The following is an 18,733-nucleotide window of genomic DNA, read 5'->3' on the forward strand; positions in this document are numbered from 1 at the left end:
TTTTTACCTTTTGTGGTCATTTTGCCTTTGGGGACGAACCAGAAGTTGCACAATGTCAGATCAGGGGATTAGGTGGGTGAAGACCCTCTGTAATGTGTCTGTGAGCCTGGTTTCTGTTGGATGCACTTGGTAGAAGCAGTCACTGTATTTTTTGTCACACCTTGTGCAGACACTCTGAAAGGGGCTTCCAGAGCTGCTTAGAACATGGCAGAAGTGATGGGACCAGTGTGTTCAAAGCAAAGGATAATGTACTGAGGGGGATTTTAACTGTGATCAGTTTTTAAAATTTAAATACTCACTATATATTTTGATTACCCTTTGTATGTCTCTCATCTTTGAACTTTTGAGGTGAATTCTTTTTAAATTTTTTGTTCATTTTTACATTTGGGATATACCTCATGTACTCTAAAACACACCACTTTCAAGTGTACACTTCACAGATTTGTAGAACTACCGCATCAACACTGCCTAACCCCAAGTGCTTCATTGCCTCCCCAAAACCCTTGAGCACTGACCTGCTGTTTCCTGCCCCTCCCAGCACCTGGCAACGACCAGCTTACTCCCCATCTCCCTGGATTTGCTTCTCCTGGGCGTTGTGTGTAAATGGGATCCGTCTGTGGCCTTCGGTGTCCGGGATCTTTCCTGCGGCACCGTGTTTTCAGGTCCGTCCGTGTTGTAGCATGTCAGTGCTCTGCTCGTCTTTGTGGATGTATGCTCCTCCCATGTATGCGTCCACCACCTGCCCGCTCCTCTGCTGACAGACATTTACTTCAGTGGTTTCCACTTTTTTGTTATTGAGAAGAGTGCAGGTGAGCATTTGTATGTGAGTTCCTGTGTGAATATGTTTCAGAGAGGAATTGCTGTCTCCCACGTTACTGTTCCTCCCAGGGTCTGGCCCTGGGCCTTGCACGGAGTGGCGCCTGAGTAAACCCAGTATGTGGAGGGTGTGTGAAGAGAGACAGCTCCTCGCAGGGCTGCCCTGCTGCTCCCCAGGGCCAGCAGTACGAACCAGCCCTGCGAAGCTGGTGCTGTTCTCAGCCTTGACATTTCTGGGTCCTGATACTTTCACAGGAAGTCACAGTGCTGGGATTAGCTGGGCGTGGTGGCTACCAGCACTTGGGAGGCTGAGGCAGGAGGATCGTTGCGAGTTCAAGGCCAGCCTGGCCTACAAAGTGAGCTCAAGGCCAGCCTGCACTGCGTAGGAAGACCCTGTCTCAAAAAGACAAAACAACAAGTGCTGGGATTACAGGCGTGCACCACCACTCCTCCTGGCTAGTTTTTTATATTTAGTTAAAATACTAAAAATCAAAGAATGTAGGATAATGTCTGGCATGTTCATACTTACTATTGTTAGTGATCATTATTATTCCATAATGCAGCTGTTTGTTTTTCTTAAATTTGTATGTTCTGTTTATAGGTAAACTTACAGGCTTTGTGAAATTTTTATTGGAAATGTAGATACTTAAGCAATACTTTTTAAAATAGCATAAGCCCTATCATGGGGTTGGGGATTTAGCTCAGCGGTACAGCACCTGCCTGGCAAGCACAAGGTCATCAGTTCGATTCCCAGTACCAGAAAAAAAACAAAAACAAAATAAGTCCTATCATGTTAATTCCCAGGACAGGAGAGAATATTCTTTTACCAAGAGGCAAACATGAACCTTAACACATACTTTTAAAGTCTTTCTTCTGCAAGGACATTCACTGTATAAAGAATCAAGTCAGTCAACAAATTATCCTACCACTATACCCCTTAAAACTAATCTCAGAAACACAGAAACTTATTATATTTACTTTACAAGGTGGAAATATCTGTGTTAAGTCTGATTGAGGTAATGTTGTTACAAAAATTTATAAATCTTAAAGGAGATGTGATAAAAAGTATTTATCTTTTTTCCTCCTGAATGCCTACATCTTAACAAGAGACCAACACAGTGATTTAAAAGCCTCACTATTGGTAAATAATGGGGACACAGACCAAAATAGTAATATCCACTGTTTGCTGCTCTACCATGTGAAACACAAGCGATCATGTATCCTAACTTGCTTAAAGATGTCTTTGACCAAAAAGCAACATCTGTCATATGTAAATTTTCTTATTTTAAAGAAAGCAATTATGTTCTATAGATATGAATTATGTAATGTAAATAACTTAGGTAAAATTAGTTATTTTATAACACTAAAAATGTCTTAATATTGATATATAATATTATATATTCTGTATTTATAAAGTATATTACAGCCTTAATGTGTTCCTGATGTGAAGAGGCTCAGCTTACTAAAAATTTGTAACACTATTCCTAAGTTGACTATTTCTAGGGCAAGCAGTTCAGTGATAGCGGTTTTTCTTGTGGCATTTCGAAGGTCTTTCGTTAATCATATTGTAAATCAACGTTACTGATTGATTTGAAGTCAGTGCATTCCAGAACTCAGAGTACCCAGAAAACTGTGGTGGGCCTTTGGGTTTGACCGTCGACGTTCCCTGATGTCCATCTTTGTTCCTGCAGTATTTTCTTCGCTGAGCCTTGGCCTGCTTCCAGAACGATCTGCCACTCTAATGGTCTACGAAGACGTTGTCCAAATAGTATCGGGATTCCAAGGTATGTTTAACATTTATAAAGAGAACGACAGTCCCTCCGGGGCCAGCTACTAAAGCCTTACCCTCAGGGGGTGAAGGCAGTGGGGTTCTCTACAGCCAGGGCGCAGCATTTGCTGCTGTCCCAGTGAGGTGGCAGCGTACCTGAATTTCAGTTAAACTCTCAGTTGCCTTTAACCTTATTTCTCCCAGGCTCATCCTTTAAGTGTGTATATAAGCATGTGAGAGAAAAGAAGGGACCGCCCTGCTGTGCTTAGCCCCCCTACGCACACACGCACACGCACACACCATCTCCCTATCCAAAGCGGGGACAGATTGACAGTCTGGCCCTCCGCGTCTGCAGATTCCACAACCACAGGTTCTATACCTGCAGAGTTGACCAGCTTTCGACAGAACCGATTAAATCGTGCGGATGGGGTGGGCTCATTTCTCCCTGCACTGTTAGGAGCTGTGGAGACACAGAAAGAACGTGACTTGCAGCTATCTCTCTTAGAGGATGAATTTGAAGAGAAAAGAAGTCTCTGGTGGGATTTGTGACTCAGGTTTGGGGAACAAAGCAGATAGAGATACAAATTTTGGTGTCATCTGTACAGCAAACACCCATAAAGCTGTCTTTTTTCCAAGAGAGAACGGTGACAGGCCCACGCCTTCACACCCTTTTGTGTGGCCTAGGCCCGTGGCTTTGGTGCCGTCCCGTTTTTCTTTCAGCGCGGCTATGGTCAGAGTTCCTTGCCACCTCCCACTCCCGGTCCCAAGGACGTTTCCTCCCCACCCGTCTGGTGGCTCCCCCACATTCAGCCGAGAGTGACGTCACCCTGCCTTGCGGCCCTTTCTTCCTGTTTCCGGGTCCCTTTTTCTGGGGACGCTCCAGTGCCTTTCCTGGGCCCACACTTTTTTCCAGTCCTTCTCCCGGATGGTCTCATCTGGACCCCTGGATCTCAGTGTCCGCCATGCTGATTGCTCCCACAGCCTCTTTCCGAGGAGCTCGGCCTCGCCTGAGGTGCAGGCTTAGAGGCAGCTGCTTATTTGCATCTCCGGTTGCCTGTTTTGTGGGCGTCTCTAGCTTGACACATGCACACAGAGTCCTGATTGCTTCTCGCCTCCTATTTCAATGAATGATACAGGAGCTGGGAATTTAGCTCAGCGGTACAGCGCCTGCCTGGCAAGCACAAGGTCATGAGTTCGATTCCTGGTACTGGAAAAAGGAAAAAAAAAAAGAATTGATCAATGAATGATACAAACACAGACTGCAGCTGGCCCTGTGGGAGCTTTAGGCATCACCCTTGAGGCTCCTGCGTTTGTGTCTCATCTCCTGCTGAGCCTCTTCTCCCCAGCCCTGCGGCTGCCTCAGGAATCCAGGACACCTCCAGGCCCCTCAGAGCACTTCTGAAGGTTTATGTTTATGCCATTCCCATTCTTGCCACAGGCGATCAAGCCAGCTTGCTTCCAGTTCTTAAGGGGGAGCAGGGTGTCTCATTGTACTTGGGATAAAATCCAAACTCTCCGCCCCGGGGCTCTAGGTCCTGCCTGAGCCTCTGGTGCTGCCCGGTTTGCAGAGCTGACTGTTGGTGAAGGCGGGGCACGGTCTGTGTACTAAATCGCACTGAGGTCCCAGAGAAGAGTTTCCTCGCCCCGTCCTCCTCTGCGCACAGCTTGGAGGCCCCACGTGGTCGCTGTTGGCCTTTTCTTCTCCTCCACAGCCACGTCTGCACCCACTTTGCCTTCATTAGGGTCCTAAGGAGAGAATGTGTGATCCTTTGCTGACACTTTGACCCCTGGGGCGGTTTTGTCCTTAGCGGGGTGCTGCACTTGTGACAGGGCTCAACCTGTAGGGTCCTGAGCGATGGCCATACATGGTGTCTGACCTTGTCACTGCTGGCTCAACTCCACAGTCACCTGCAGCCCGGTTGTCTCCTCTTGTGGCTTAGAGGGGGCCCTGAGGGATCCCGGAGTCCGTGTTACACAGCGTCTTCCCCCCACGCAGTATGCGTGACTTTCTTTGGGATAGAGAGACTGTTTGGTAGTTATGCAAGTTCTGACCCACACACCAATAAAGCCCTTCCCGCATCCAGCTGGGCAGTGGCCTGCAGCGGCCTGCCAGCATGAGCAGCAGGGTGAACACATGGCACCTGTGGGACTGGCTTTAGTAGTCAGCAGCCCTTGCATTTTGTAAATGAAGAAGTGATTGTAGCCGGACCTGGTGGCGCACGCCTGTAATCCCAGCACTCAGGAGGCTGAGGCAGGAGGATCCTTGCGAGTTCAAGGCCAGCCTGGGCTACAAAGTGAGCTCCAGACCAGCCTGAACTGCATAGCGAGACTGTGACTCAAAAGGACAAAAGAAATGATTGCTATTAGGGTCCGCCCTGTTTATGAAGAAAGCTGGGACAGACTTGTAACAGTGAGAAGGGCAGTAACCCCACCCCAGTCACATTACTGGTGAGCTGGAGGAATTCCCCCAAGAGGCTGCAGCTGAAAATTGCTCACTGGTGCAAACTGCTGGTACATTCCTTCCAGGGTTGTCACTGAGATAAGAAGATGGCAGAATCTTCTGCAGACATCTTTGTGCTGTGCCGAAGAGCACGTTCGCTTCAGTCTTGTGGGGAGTGTTCGGTGGTGAACCTGGAGTGAACCACAGCGGGCTTGGTGGTGAGGGGTGGAGGGTGATGTGGTGCTCAGAGCCGTAGATGTGACCGCAGAGCCGGCCCACAGCTCTGGCTCCCGGGCCGCCCGGAGCCCTCTGCTGACCCCAGAGAGATGCTTGGAACGTGGTGAAGGGACAGAGCAAGGTGCTGGGGAGACACCCCTGGCTGCTCTGGCCTCCCACCTGCAAGCAGCCCGCCCTGCCCACGTCCGTGCGCTCATCCTCCTCGGGGGCTCTTGCTGTTCCCTACACAGCTCTTTTCTATTCCCAGGACGCCTCCTGGTCGCCTCACTCGCCCCACTTTCACGCCCCTCCTCCTCAGTGACCTTGCCCCGAGCCCTTTCACCTCCCCGCTGGGCCCCGTTCCCCTCCTCTGCACCCTCCCCAGGCTGTGCGCCGTCTTTCAGGTTCCCTCTCGGTCCTGTCTCAGCTCTCAGAATGGCGTAGAGCTGTGCCAGGCAAAAAGAAACCTTCTTACGCCCTGCTTCTTCAGATTGCCTCTTCCTTCCCCGCGCCCTCGCTAACTTTGGAGACATCACCTCTTGCCCTGTGCATGGCGTTCAGCCCTCTTACGTGGCCTCGCACTATTGCTTAGAAGTTTCCCTTGCTGGGTTTGGCATGGTTGGAGTTGCCAGATGTGGCCACCCACCCAGCCTTCGTGCTGCCTAACTTGTCCCTGGCCCGCCCCTTCCTCCTTGAATCCTGTTTCTCCTTGCCTGCTGCCTCTGCCCAGAACTTCGTTCTTTTCTTCTCAGCCTCCGTCATGGGTTCTCTCTGCCCCGCCCATCTCTTATGCCCACCGTGGCCTTCGACTGTAGCCACCTATTCTGCGAGCTCCAGGGCCACTGCCTTTGATTGGAACTTGTCATGTCTCATTTGGACCACTTCATAGTTGCTTCTGCCTTACACTCTGTCCACCTACCACCAGTCCCCACCTGCTGTCAGAATTGGGTAAAAACAAATACTACCAGGCCAACCCAAGTCCAAGCCTGGGGTAGCATGTCCTGTGCCCGCAGCCTCATCCTCCACTCAGCTCGCACACGCCCCTGGAGCCAGGCTGCCTCACACCCCACACCTTCATATGTGCTGGGTCTCCTCATCTGCCTCCTCTCCGCCTTCACAGGTCCACGTACACACGTGTGTTCCAGGAAACTGCTTTCTTCCCGGGCTGTCGGTTGCTCACTGTGGAAGTTATCTTGTACTTTCATTGTTTCTCTTTTGTCTTAAGACTTAAGACACTATGATAATCAAGCCATTTTTTTTTTTGTCTGCCTTCTCCACTCTTGAATTCCAGGAGTGCAAAGGCTTTTCATGTTCTTCTGCGTCCTTTGTGCTGGAGACCTTCGTTGTATGTTGTCTGGATTACAGGGAAGATGGTGAGAATATACAGTGAACAGTTCTGCATTGGGATTTTGCCCCCTGGGGACATTTAGCAGTGTCTGGGGATTCTTGGGAGCTACGACTGGCATCTTGCGGGTGGAGGCTACAGATGCTGCTAACTATTGCTGCAGTCCACGGGGCAGCCTTATCCCAGCAGAGAATGACCTGGCCTCGACTATAAGTGGTCCTAATCTAGTAAGAGTTAAGACAAAGCATTACTGGAAGTTTCCAGGCATAACTTGGCTTCTCTTTCAGTTCCATAAATATGGCCAGGCCCCAGGTAGAGAACGGGCTCGTGAAATGCATTTCACAGAACAGCTACTCTTGATTTCTTCAGTCTAAAAGGAAAGCGATGGGGAAGGAACCCTTATCCCACCCTGACGCGTACCAGGAAGCACTGTGAGCCCTGTTACGTGTCTGCTCTGAGCAGATGCCCCAACAGCTGTACTACAGGACAGGTTTGATTCACACTTGTTTTAACAGTAAATAACTTGAAGCCCCAAGCCACTCAACTAGACAGCGGTAAAGAAAGGACTTAAACCTGGAGTTAAGTGATTCCACCATCCGTGTTCTTCTCTTGCTTTGCCTCCGACAGGGAGATGTGCAGATGCCCCCATAAGTATGGTCCCCCACAGGGCACAGTCAGGTCAAGACTGTAAGAGGGACAGAGCTTAGAGCTTGGGGTGAGATCAAGAAAGGCTACAAAGAGGAGATGGGGTTTGAGGTGCATATCACATATGCAGATAGGCAATGGGAAAAAGGTTCAGACATGGAAAGGAGGAGAAGAGCGTACACAGAAGCAGAGCCGTGCGGTCCTCTGCTAGGTAGCGGGGGCTGACCGTTAGTAACTAGAGCATCTGTGTTGTGGTAGACGTGGTGTAATGGGAAGGGATGCAGACATTTGAATTAAATGATTCCCGCCTCTTACGTGCGGAACCGCTTTGGCCAAGTTGGTTAACCTTTTTGGACTTCAGTTTCCTCAGAAAGCCAGAAGAGAATTCCCCCTTCACAGGGGTGTTTTGTGGGGCTTATGGGTCCTGCAGCACTAACCCATGCTCCTGAGGCATGAGAGATGTGAAGTAGGAGCTTAGGTCTGTATCGATCTGCTTATTTCTGTCACCACTGTTAATCCGGCAAGTGGCAGAGATCCACTGATGGCTTCTGAGCAGGGAAAAGACACGACTCGAGTGGGAGCTTAAAGCAGACACAGTGTCACTAGGAGAAATGGAAAAGAGGGCAAGACCGAAGCAGGGGTGGTTAGGAGACTTCCCCAGGAGCTGAGGCAAAGGTAATGTGGGGTAGCATAAGGCAGAAACGGAAAGGAAGGAAAAGACAGAGAAGCTGATGATGGCCGGTCCACCTTGGCACTGGAATGGCTCCATAAGATACTCAGAAGGGACACTGGTGGCCTGGATGCCAAAGTGGACGCTGGTGAGAACATATGTGATCATTAAGTGAGAGAAGAAGGTGGTGGTGGTTTTGAGGTGCTAGACGGGCATCCGGGGAGAAGCAGTTCAAAGGCGGAGGAGGTGCAAGTGTGGAACTTCGGAAAGAGGCCGGGGCTGGAGAGGACAGTGAGAGCCCCAGTGGCGGTGGTGGAAGGGAATCGCTAAGGGGAGGGGAGAGGAACAGCAGAGTCGGTGGACTACGTATTTCATCTGGAGGCAGGAAGAGAAGGAAAGAACTTGCAGCGGGGAAGCAGGCAGACTGGCGAGAACCAGAGCACAAGGCTGCGAGCCCCACGACGAGGGGCTTTCTGGGAGGGGACAGCAAGCAGCACTGAACATCACGATGAGGCCGCGGAGGACAAGGGCTCAGAACTGGTCACGGGCTTGCAGTCCCCACCTCCAGCACGTGCTGTGGGTGAAGATACGTCTCGGAGGCTGGGCAGAAGAAGAGAAGGCAGTCATCTATGGGGATAGCAGAGCTGAAGGAATGGCTGATGATATTTCAGCAGGGGGAAATGAGTGCATTTGTTGAGGAGGGAAGCAAAGCCTGTAGACAAAGAAGTTGCTGACAAAGAGTGGGTGGAGACAGGTCCTGCAATAAACAACTAAGGAAAGTTAAGAGAAGGGCTTGGGTTGGCTTTGGAGGAGAAAAGGGAAACAGGAAGAAATAGACCTGGTGTGCCGAGGGGGGAGTGGCAGCCGCAGCGTTTTCATCAAGTAGGATCTGGGCGTGTTGGGAATGGGGTGCAGCCCTGTGTTTGAGGCCGGGGGTGTGAGAAGAGGCCAGTCCACTCTCCAGCTTCCATTCCCAGCCGGTGCTGTGAAAATCTAGCAGCTTTCATGCGTGCAGATAGACTAAAAGTGCAACCACTCCCACAGCCCCCCACAAACCCACTCCAATTTTGTTTATGCTGTAGCTCAGAATAACCTTTATCATTAGACTCCTCAGCTGTCTGGTCATTTCACCAGGCAGAGCTGTTGCCTGCGTGCTGCCTGCTGGGTCCCTCAGCAGACCCACCCATGCCATGGTTGGCTAGCCACAGTGCGTGTCAGGTCTGCTGGAGAGGCCACTTCCCTTCTCGTCAGCCTGGCTGAGCATTGCCCCCCAAGTGCCCCAATCCCAGCCACAGCCGCAGCCACAGCCGCAGCCGCCGCAGCAGCCAGACCCTGGATGTCAGACCAGCAACCAGATTCTCCCACAGGATGAGAGGAGAGAGAGGGAGCGGGGACAGAGAGCCAGAGAGAGAGAAAAGAGAGAATGAAGGTGCGTATGTCCCACCTCCTTCTGAGGTGACCTGGGTTCTGCCTTCTCCCTTGACCCTAAGGAGACCCAGGTCCCCCTCTGCCTCATCTCCCTTAGCCACGCTGTTCTTTTCTTCATATGAACTGAATTCTTCGCTTGTCCACTGCGTGAGATCCGGGTCTCCACAACTGAATACACCAGCGGCATTGTTGAGGCAGGAAACAGCTGAGAAAGTACATTTTCCTCTCACTGAAAACAGTTACACTGGAAGTGTTGGTGCTACTCCGTAGGTGGGGTGAGGAGGTGGAAAGGGAGAGGCTGACTTTGACTTTCCCCCTCCGAAGCTGGGGCGGAAAAGGAGAAAGAAAGAAGCGGGCGGTGTGTGTAGTCCGGTGGGAGAAAAGGAGTCAGGAGCACACTGCTTCCAGCCCAGCACAGAAAGCTTGCGGGGTCTCCAGGAGCTTGGATTCTGTGCCCGCCCTGAAGGAGTGAGACATCAGTGTTCTGTACCATCAAAGGAAAAGAAGATGAGACCAAGAACAGGGAAAAAGGTCAAAAGATGCAGACCCACAGAGGTGGCGCATCACTGTGCGTTTATTTCGGGGACGAAGGCGTGGTCCGGACCGAGGCTGGTGGGTATGCGCGGTGAATGTCCGTGCAGGTGGCCAGTATCGGATAGGACTGCCACGCTGTGAGCACCTGGGCCTTGGGCTCTGCACCTGGGCCTGCATTTCAGAGTGGACATTCAGCCAGGGAGGGGGCCTGAGCAGGGATGTTTAGGAGGAAGAGGAAGCGTGCGACTGTACTACCACCCAGGCCACAGCACCCAGGCTGGGCAGCCTGCCCTGCATAGAAGACGTCGGTCCTTTGGGCTTCCGTGGCCTCACCTGTGGGGAAGGAGCCTTGGATTTGTGGATCCTCTGATCTCTGAAGCTCATATTTCAGAACACTTCCACATAGGCTGCTGCTTCCTTGTACGTTCTCTGCCCCGAGCTAACGGGGACCCTGGGATAGCTGTGAACGGTGGGGTTGGTATTCTGGGACAGCTGTGGGCTGCGGAGGAGGAGCCCTTGGCTGAGGGCAGGGGACACAGCCTCAAGCCAGAGAAGGATGCAAGGATTTGTGTTAATATTCTCACCAGGTTTGTGCAAGAATGCTTAGCATCTTCACGCTGGTGACTGCCACCACCACGTTAGGTAAAACCAGGTTCAGACTTCGTTCGCAGTCACCGCAGCGTCTGGGGAGGGTGGACCGCAGGTGACACGGAGGAGCGGGCCAGAGTTTGATGAAGGCGTGTCACTTCACGTCATCTCCAGATCTTCTTGTAAATTCTTTGGCATAATCCGTCGCACGTAGGAAGCACCCTGAGGGACAGGAGAGACCCCGATGGCGGCCTCCGCAGGCAGGGAAGGGAAGGGCAGGGCTCACACTGCCGGGCCTCGTGTTTCCTTTCTTCCCAAGGCTGCGCGCTCCGTTCCGGGTGTTTGCTCTGCTTCGATTTGCTCGGTGCAGTTAAAGCAGATTTTACTGGGGAGATGGAGGGCGGGTGGGGAGCAGTATCAAGCGTATATTGCGTTGTTTGTATAAAGGGATTAATTGTCATCTACTGTGTTTCATTTACTCTTGGACTTTCCCAAAATACTACCCAATCCACAGGCAAACGCTGGGCAGTGAAAAGACTGCTCACAAACAGAACTTGGAAACAGCGTTTTGTTAAAAACCTAAATAACATTTTGTGTCAAAACAAATGTGACAATGGGCTATTATTTCCCATCCCATAATAGCATGTTGTCATGCCTTTGTGTCCTGCATGAATGAGGAATGGGAGGCAGTATGGGACGGGGCTGGCGAGGCGAGAAATGCGGAAAGCCCAGCGAGCGCTGCTGGGTTTTGCATTTTCTGAGGCAGGCAGCGGCTCCTCGGGAGGGTAACGCAGAGGTTCGTCCCCACAGGTGCCCGGCCACAGCCTCGCGTTCATTTCCAAAGAAGGGCTCTGCGGTTGCCCGAGAACACTAGCTACAGCGACCTCACCGCGTTCCTCACGGCAGCCAGCTCTCCCTCAGAGGTGGACAGCTTTCCTTACTTGCGAGGATTGGACGGAAACGGAACAGGTAATTGAAGTCTCTTCCCCTCTGAGGTGGGGACTCTGTGTTCGAGTCTCCAGACTGGCTGTGGAGGCAGCGAGTGGGAGGGGGCCGTGCATGGCAGCGCGAGAGCGCAGGTCACCAGCACCTCAGTTCACCCTGGACGCAGGATTTCATTTTAGCCAGTTGTTCTCCCTGGGCCTCTTCGTGGCTACCATCTGCTGGAAGCACCTCCACTGGGCTTCTCTCTGGTGGACTAAGTGTGTTGAATTCAGAGAATAATTTATAACTGAGTTATAAATTATAATTTGTGTTTAAATGTGAGATAGAGGATTTCTGCCCTGCGGACCTCCGCCTCATCCCACTGCCCAGCCACCCTGGAGCAGAGGCACCCAGCCGCCCCCGACACACACTGTGTGCCCGCTGCAGGGGAAGGCCGGCACGCCTTTCCTGGGGCGCCCGCCAGGCGTGTTCCCCTCCCACCCACCAGCGTCTGAGCCCCTTCGGAGCTGGAGCCTCTGTCTCCTACATCGTTCCTCTCTGCTCACTCTCCTTTTTTGTCTTTCCTTTCAAAGAGTATCAGAAAGAAAAGGATTCTGAAGGGGGTTTGCTTAGAGTGGCCAGGCTTTGAAGTTGATCTGGAATCTTCCTCTGGCAGATCTCTAAGTCAGCTCCATCACTGTTGCTATTCTAGCATGACACATCAAAGCCACCAGCAGCAAAGAGGTGATAGTGTCTTATCAGAGAAAGACTGCAGACATGTGCCCCCCACCCCCGCCTCCGTCCTCGCCCCACACGGACTCGAGAGAGCCCCTGCTAACAGGCTTCCCAGCCATTCTCTGGAGCGGGAGAGGGCCAGGATCTGGGGGTCGTGAGTCGGTTTCTTGTCTGTTCTCCCTCTCATCCCCCATGTTTTAGAATAGCCACTGCATGAAATCGAAAACCAGAGGCTTTTCTGGGTTAAATCCTACTAGGTGAGTAAGTTACTGCATTTCCCAGGGACAGTTTTATTGAATTTCACTTAATTTTCCAGTACTTTGCATGCACTGATAATCCTTGGCTGGGGTGGGGGTGGGGGTGGGGTTAAATCGGAATCATCTGATCCATTTTACAGCATGTTAATAAGCTTGTGGTTAGAGATGAGCGTGACCTGGTGATTTCTTCTTTACTTTTCTACCGTCTGTGGTATGTATTTTAAGAAATTTTTCTTCCTTTAACTGTTCTGTACTGATGAGGCAACTTACATGTCAGTCCTTTGCCATCAGACAGATGTATAGTATTCAACTTTAGTAAACATTCTTGGGGGAAGAATACTGACTTTTCCTTTAAAGGTGCAAAAGAAAAGCATTGTTTCAGGGAACCTGGTGACATCTAGTTTGAGACCATCCTGACTTCCGTCCATCTCCAGGACAAAATGAAACATAGTCATAAAACCCCAACTCCAAGGGACGTCCTCATTCCTCAGAGCTCATTTAATTTTCCTCTGTCCCACTTCCACTAATTCTTGAATAAATTATGAAATCTGAGAAGCCTGGAGGAAGAAGAACTCAAAGACAAAGGACTATTGATTTGGTAGAGTTTTATTTTAAAAATCACTCTATTGCAGAGAGAAGGCAGCTGGTCATTAGACGGTGACATTGAACTTCTTTTCCACTAAAATAACTGATAAATTGATCTACAGAGGATCAGACCTTCCCTGAGCTCTACCAGCAAAGGCATCCAGCCCGAGGCCTGTTGCCAGGCGCTGGGAGATTCGCTGGTGCTCAGGCTCCACAGAGCACCAGACTCCGCAGCCCGTCGGCCCGGTACCGGCCTGCAGGCCCGGTTTGAACACAGCCCCTCTCCTGCCCCATGAGGACGTCCCTCCAGTTTTCCAAATGGCTCTAAGAGATTTCAGCCAAGAGGGAGAGCTGGAAGCAGACATGCCTTTGTAAGATGGCAGGTTGAGGTCAACAAAGGTGGGCAGAAACAAAGGAGAGACTGCAGAGGAGTTTGGCAGAGGGTCTCCTTGGAGTGTCACAAAGACAGCTGTGTCTATTTAGAGGAAAGCTTAGAGTTAGAAGTAGAGAAATGGGGACAGGGATGTAGCTCAGCGGCCTGAGCGCTTACCTGGCAAGCCTAAGGTCAGAAAAAAAAAAAAAGAAGTAGAGAAATGCCACCAGGTGGAGATTTCAGACTCTTCCCCACTTCTCTTTGCTGTCTGTCTGGTCCTTTAGCAAGCATCCTGGCAGCACAAAGGGCACCCGCTGTAATATGGGCTTTTACATATATGCTATAGCCAGGCATGGTGGCGCATGCCTGTAATCCCAGCACTCGGGAGGCTGAGGCAGGAGGATCTTTGCAAGTTTGAGACCAGCCTGGGCTACAAAGTGAGCTCAAGGCCGGCCTGAACTGCATAGCAAGAACTTGTCTCAAAAAAAAAAAACCAAAAACAAAATACATATACGCTGTAGTATGTAAAATGGCTCCAGGGTGTGTTATTGACCCCTTCATCAAAAATCAAATGACGGATGATGCATGGAGTTATTTCTGCATCTCCTGTTCTGTCCCACTGGCCAAGAGGTCTGTTTTTGCGCTAGTACACAATGGAGTACTCAGCCGTAAAGAAAAATGGAGAATGGGGGTATCTTGAGACCCTAATACTAAAGTGAAATAAGTCAGAAGCAGGCTAACTATTGCATGGTTTCTCTAATATGAGAGGACTGTAATATAAATAATTTAAAGAGCAAAATGAAAGGTGGTAGGAAACAGGGAAGTGGGATGGAGGTGGGAAAGAGGGAGGGGCGCCGTTGCTTCCTGTTGAAGAACTCCCTTCTGCAGTGTTGCTCACCTCTGGGAGACTGCGGCTGAGAGGCCTATCTCCATGCCTCCAGAGCCGTCTAGTCCACCCTGTTTGTTAAGGAGATAAGAAAAACAGCCCTGAGGAGTGGAGTGACTTGCTGGGCGCTGGGTGGGTAGTTAGTACCAGACCCGATACAGGAGCCCCACCTGCCCAGGCCAGGGTTGTGCAGGATCACGGCAAAGGAGAATCGAAAGGTAGTAAGACAGAAGGGGGCAGATTCCATATTCATTCTCCCTGTCTCCCTCTCCCTCTCCCTCTCTCTCTCTCTCTCTCTCTCTCTCTCTCTCTCTCTTTCCCCTCTCTCTCTCTTTCTGGGATGGTTAAGGCAGAAGCGGAGAATGCCTTTCTGTCCTCCATTATTTTCTCTCTCTCCTTTTTTTTTGCCATGGGGGACATTGAACCCAGGGCGTCACACGTGCTAGGCAGGTGCCCTACCCCTGAGTTACACCTCCAGCCCAGGAGACCCATTCCTGCCGCGCTCTCTACCCTCTGCCTACTCCCTGTGCAGATGTCCTGCACAGGGGTCAGCGGGAGAAAATAGCTCTTCCTACAGGGAAGCTAAATTGTTTATGCAGAGTCAAATAAACCACTAAATGTCTTTGTAGTTTTCGGTTGAGCTGTATGCTGTAGACCTGTTATTATGTCACCTTTAAATGGTTGGCATACAGAAGGTATTTTAACTAGAATTATGCTAAATTCTGGATTCTGGCTTTCTGTATCTTAATATGAAATTGCAAGACTAAAAGATTTCCAAGTTTGGGGCTGGGGATTTAGCTCAGAGGCAAAGCGCCTGCCTGGCAAGCGCAAGGTCGTGAGTTCGGTTCCCGGTACCGGAGAAAAACCAAAAAAAAGATTTCCAAGTTTGATTCCAGCACAAACCTTTTGATGAAATCTCTCTCCCAAGCCTCCTCATTCTTTGAACGACCAGAGTGGGTATAAAGGATGTGAGTTATGTTATCAGTAGCTGTTTAGAAACTCCTCCATGAAGGGTTCAGCCTGAGTCTGAGTCCTGGATACTGTGAAGTTCATTAGGTTTGCTTTAAGTGTTTAAATGTAGTCCAAATTGGAGAAGACATTAGCTCAGGTAGGTAGGGAGGTAAGTACTGTATATAAATAACTAAATAAAAAATTTTGCAGATTGTATTCTACTGTAACCTGAAGTTTTTATCACTGTGTGTCATTCTGTTCAAGGAAGGATGTAAAATTATGACAGTGCATTTTACATGCTATTATATTTCACTAGAGAAAAATCTAAAATGGATTGCTTAAGTGTGTAAATACCCTCTCAGAAGCATTCTCTGATTTATCTGTAGATGGTCATTAAAGCACTGGCTTGGATAAAAGTCTTCTAGTGCAGTGTAATTGGGATATTAAATTCCTTTTAAACATACCAAAATACAATGGTATCCAAAATAACTCATAAATACTTCAAGCTCAAGTTTTAATAGTATACTTTTTTACTTTTTCAGAAGTAAGTTAGTATTTGGCAGCAATCCTTCAAGAAACTTCCTATTTAAAACAAAAACAACCAGGAATGGAGGTGCTTGCCTATAATCTCAATACTTGGGAGGCTGAGGCAAGAGGATTGCAGTGAGTTCAAAGCCAGCCTGGGATACATAGTGAGTTCAAGGACAGCCTGAAATATATAATGTGACCCTGTCTCAAAAATACTGCACAAACAAAAAGCAGCCTGTAATGTAAAACATTTCATTAAGGTACACTTGTTATCAGTGTATACATTGCTAATGCATGCATCGGGTCTCGCTTTATGTAGAGGTTCTTTTCAGTGATTTCCATGTGGCCCTTTGCCTCATGTTACAGAAGAGTCCTTTTCCTTCAAGGCCCTCTTTGGAATCAGCACAGTCGTCAGAAGTGGCAAGGCTTTGCTTGCCTTGTGGTATCATAGTGAGGATGGTTCATATAAAGTGTTTACTCCCACCTGGGCATGGTGGTTCATGTGTGGAATCCCAGCATTCTGGGAGACTGAAGCAGGAAACTTGCAAATTCAAGCCCAGCCTGGGCAATTTAGTGACTTAGCAAGACCCTGTCTCAAAATAAAAAATATTGAAAGACTGGAGATGTAGCTCAGTGCCAGCCCCTGGGTTCAATCCCCAGTTTAAAAAAAAAAAAAAGTGCTTACTGTAATCCTAGGCACATTAAAAGTCCTCTTCACTAAACGGTAGCCATGACCATTTCTCTGCCGGGAGTTTCCACTGCCCAAGTACTCTGTATGTGTGACGGAGAATACCTCTTCCTTCCAGGAAACAGTACGAGGTATGACCTGACCCCTGTCACGGCTGTCAGCGTCCACTTGCTGAGCAGTAGTGGAACCCCGGTGCTGGTGGATGGTCCCATCTACGTCACCGTGCCCCTCGCCACGCAGAGCAGCCTCGGGCACAATGCCTATGTCGCGGCGTGGCGGTTTGACCAGAAGCTGGGTGAGTGTATCATGGTGGGCCAGCGGGTGACTTCCACTGTGCCTGGCTTTCCTCCGGAGAATCGCGTGGAAGTCCCTGTCCTTGCAATTCCTGGGTACTGCTGCCCACAGTGTGCTGTGTGTTTTCTCGTGGGAGAATTTACTCCCCCGCGCCATTCGGGCACTCACTTTGTCATCGTTGTTTAATTTCTGTGCATTTAAGCAAAGTAACTTGCGAAGACTCCGAGGATTGTGAAAGCTAAAATTCTTTATTCTTCAGAGGACCGTATGATTTCTCTTGATCATCTCGTCTTCTGAAGAAGGAAAAGCAATTGCCAGCGTTGTACAAAATAAAATAAAAATTTCCCGTGAGCCTACCACCTGGAGGAAATCATGAATATAGTTTGAATTGTATACTAGTCATTTCACTGTGCACATATGTATTGGTTATGAACAACTGCCTAAGAAATAATCCTAAAATTTAGCAGCTTAAAATAACAAGAAGCATGTACTGTCTTCCAGTTTCTGGGAGTTAGGAATTCAGGCCTGACTGAGCTGAAGGGCTCAGGCTCAGTTTCAGAGACTCTGGAAGAGTGAGAGCCAGGCCATCACCCAGACATCAGCTCACACAAAGTTCCGCTAGGGCCAGCGAGCTCGCTCAGGACCCACTCGCATGCTCCAGGCAGGCCTCCTTTCCTCACCAGCTGTTGGGCAAAGACTTCATTTTCTTGCCATCTGGGCCCTTCCGTATAACTACTTTCAGCATCGAAATTTGCACTCTCTTGGGGCATGATCCAAAGGAAAGGAAAAAATAAACTAGAAAGTTAAAGCCACAGGTGCCCAAAACAGAAATCATCCTTCAGGTCATCTTCCATGAGCATGTGAACAGAAATGAGATCATATGCTAGACTCCAGTCTGTAATTTGTTTTTAAAAATCATTAGAACAGCATAAATATTTTTATAACCTTATCATTCTGCAACATCACCTTTAGTGAGTGCAGAGCATTCTGTCATCTGGCTGTGTCCTAATTCAGCTCAGCAACCCCTTAAAACTAGAAAGAAGTTACTGTTCTAATGCTGTGATAACTATCTTCAAAGCTAAATCTTCGTACACAGCTATGATTATTTTGGAAGGTTTTCTATGTACCTTTGGTTACCTGTTCATGAAAGTCAAATTGGAAATACAAGTTTTTAAATAATCCAGTTTGGAATCTAGAACCATTAGGTAAAGATTAACATAAAGGTTAATGGGAGACTTTTTTACATCAAGTATATTTTCTAAAATACTTAATCCTTACAGTCAATCCTACAATTAAGAAAATAAGTGCCTACTAAATTTTTTCGTTTGGTTTGGTTTTACTTTCTCATTAATTAATAAATACCAGATACCATAATTATTTGAGAATTGAATTATTTTATAAGATGCATTAAGCTTGACATTTGTAGAAGGATTGTGACACCACAGTAACCTAGGCTGTCCTAGATATTGCTTGCTTGTGCCTTTCATAAATTAATAATTGTGGAGAGCGTCATTGTCACCGTCATGCCAGGCCTACGTACGTGCCAGACAACTTACAAAACTTGAAGTCCCGCCTTGGACCGGCACGCACAAGTTTGTTCTCACTTGTGAGAGCCATGCATCTTCAGAGACTCATTCTTATCCTGGAGATCCAAAATGCCCCCAAAGCCGCATGCCTTCAGAGGCGGGGCCTTGGGAAGGTGATTGGATCACAGGGCCCGGCGCCCATCTGCGATTCCATTCATGAGTCCATAGCGGAATGCAGTGCTTGGAGGTGGGGCCCGGCTGGAGGAGGGGCTCACTGGGGACTAATCTGGCCGTGTGTGTTCCTACCTCTGGTGCCGCCCGTTCTCTCCCTTCCCGCTTCCCCGCCCCATCCCACTCCTCTCTCTCTCCCACCCCTCCTCCACTCCTGGCTGCCCTAGGTTGAGCAGCTTTGCCCTACCAGGCCCTTCTGCACGCCATTTCCGCTTCAAAGCCAGCTGGCCGTAGGGTGAGTCCTCTGAAACCGTGAGCTAAAATAAACCTCCCCCTTTAAGGTGCAGCATCAGGTATTTTGTCCC

General features: G+C 49.3%; 1 protein-coding gene across 1 annotated transcript in view; it reads left to right on the forward strand.

Moving 5' to 3' along the window:
* The window catches only part of Fam171a1 (family with sequence similarity 171, member A1), a 57,102-nt gene that overhangs the window by 6,290 nt on the left and 32,079 nt on the right, over nt 1-18,733 (forward strand). The window contains exons 2-4 of the mRNA XM_013515488.1: nt 2,508-2,600; nt 11,261-11,419; nt 16,496-16,672. Of these exons, the coding sequence (XP_013370942.1) occupies nt 2,558-2,600; nt 11,261-11,419; nt 16,496-16,672 (379 nt within the window). The 5' untranslated portion in view covers nt 2,508-2,557. The remainder of the gene's footprint in view (nt 1-2,507; nt 2,601-11,260; nt 11,420-16,495; nt 16,673-18,733) is intronic.

The sequence above is a fragment of the Chinchilla lanigera genome, unplaced genomic scaffold (genome assembly GCF_000276665.1).
Source record: "Chinchilla lanigera isolate Chin_1 unplaced genomic scaffold, ChiLan1.0 scaffold00028, whole genome shotgun sequence".
NCBI lineage: Eukaryota > Metazoa > Chordata > Mammalia > Rodentia > Chinchillidae > Chinchilla > Chinchilla lanigera.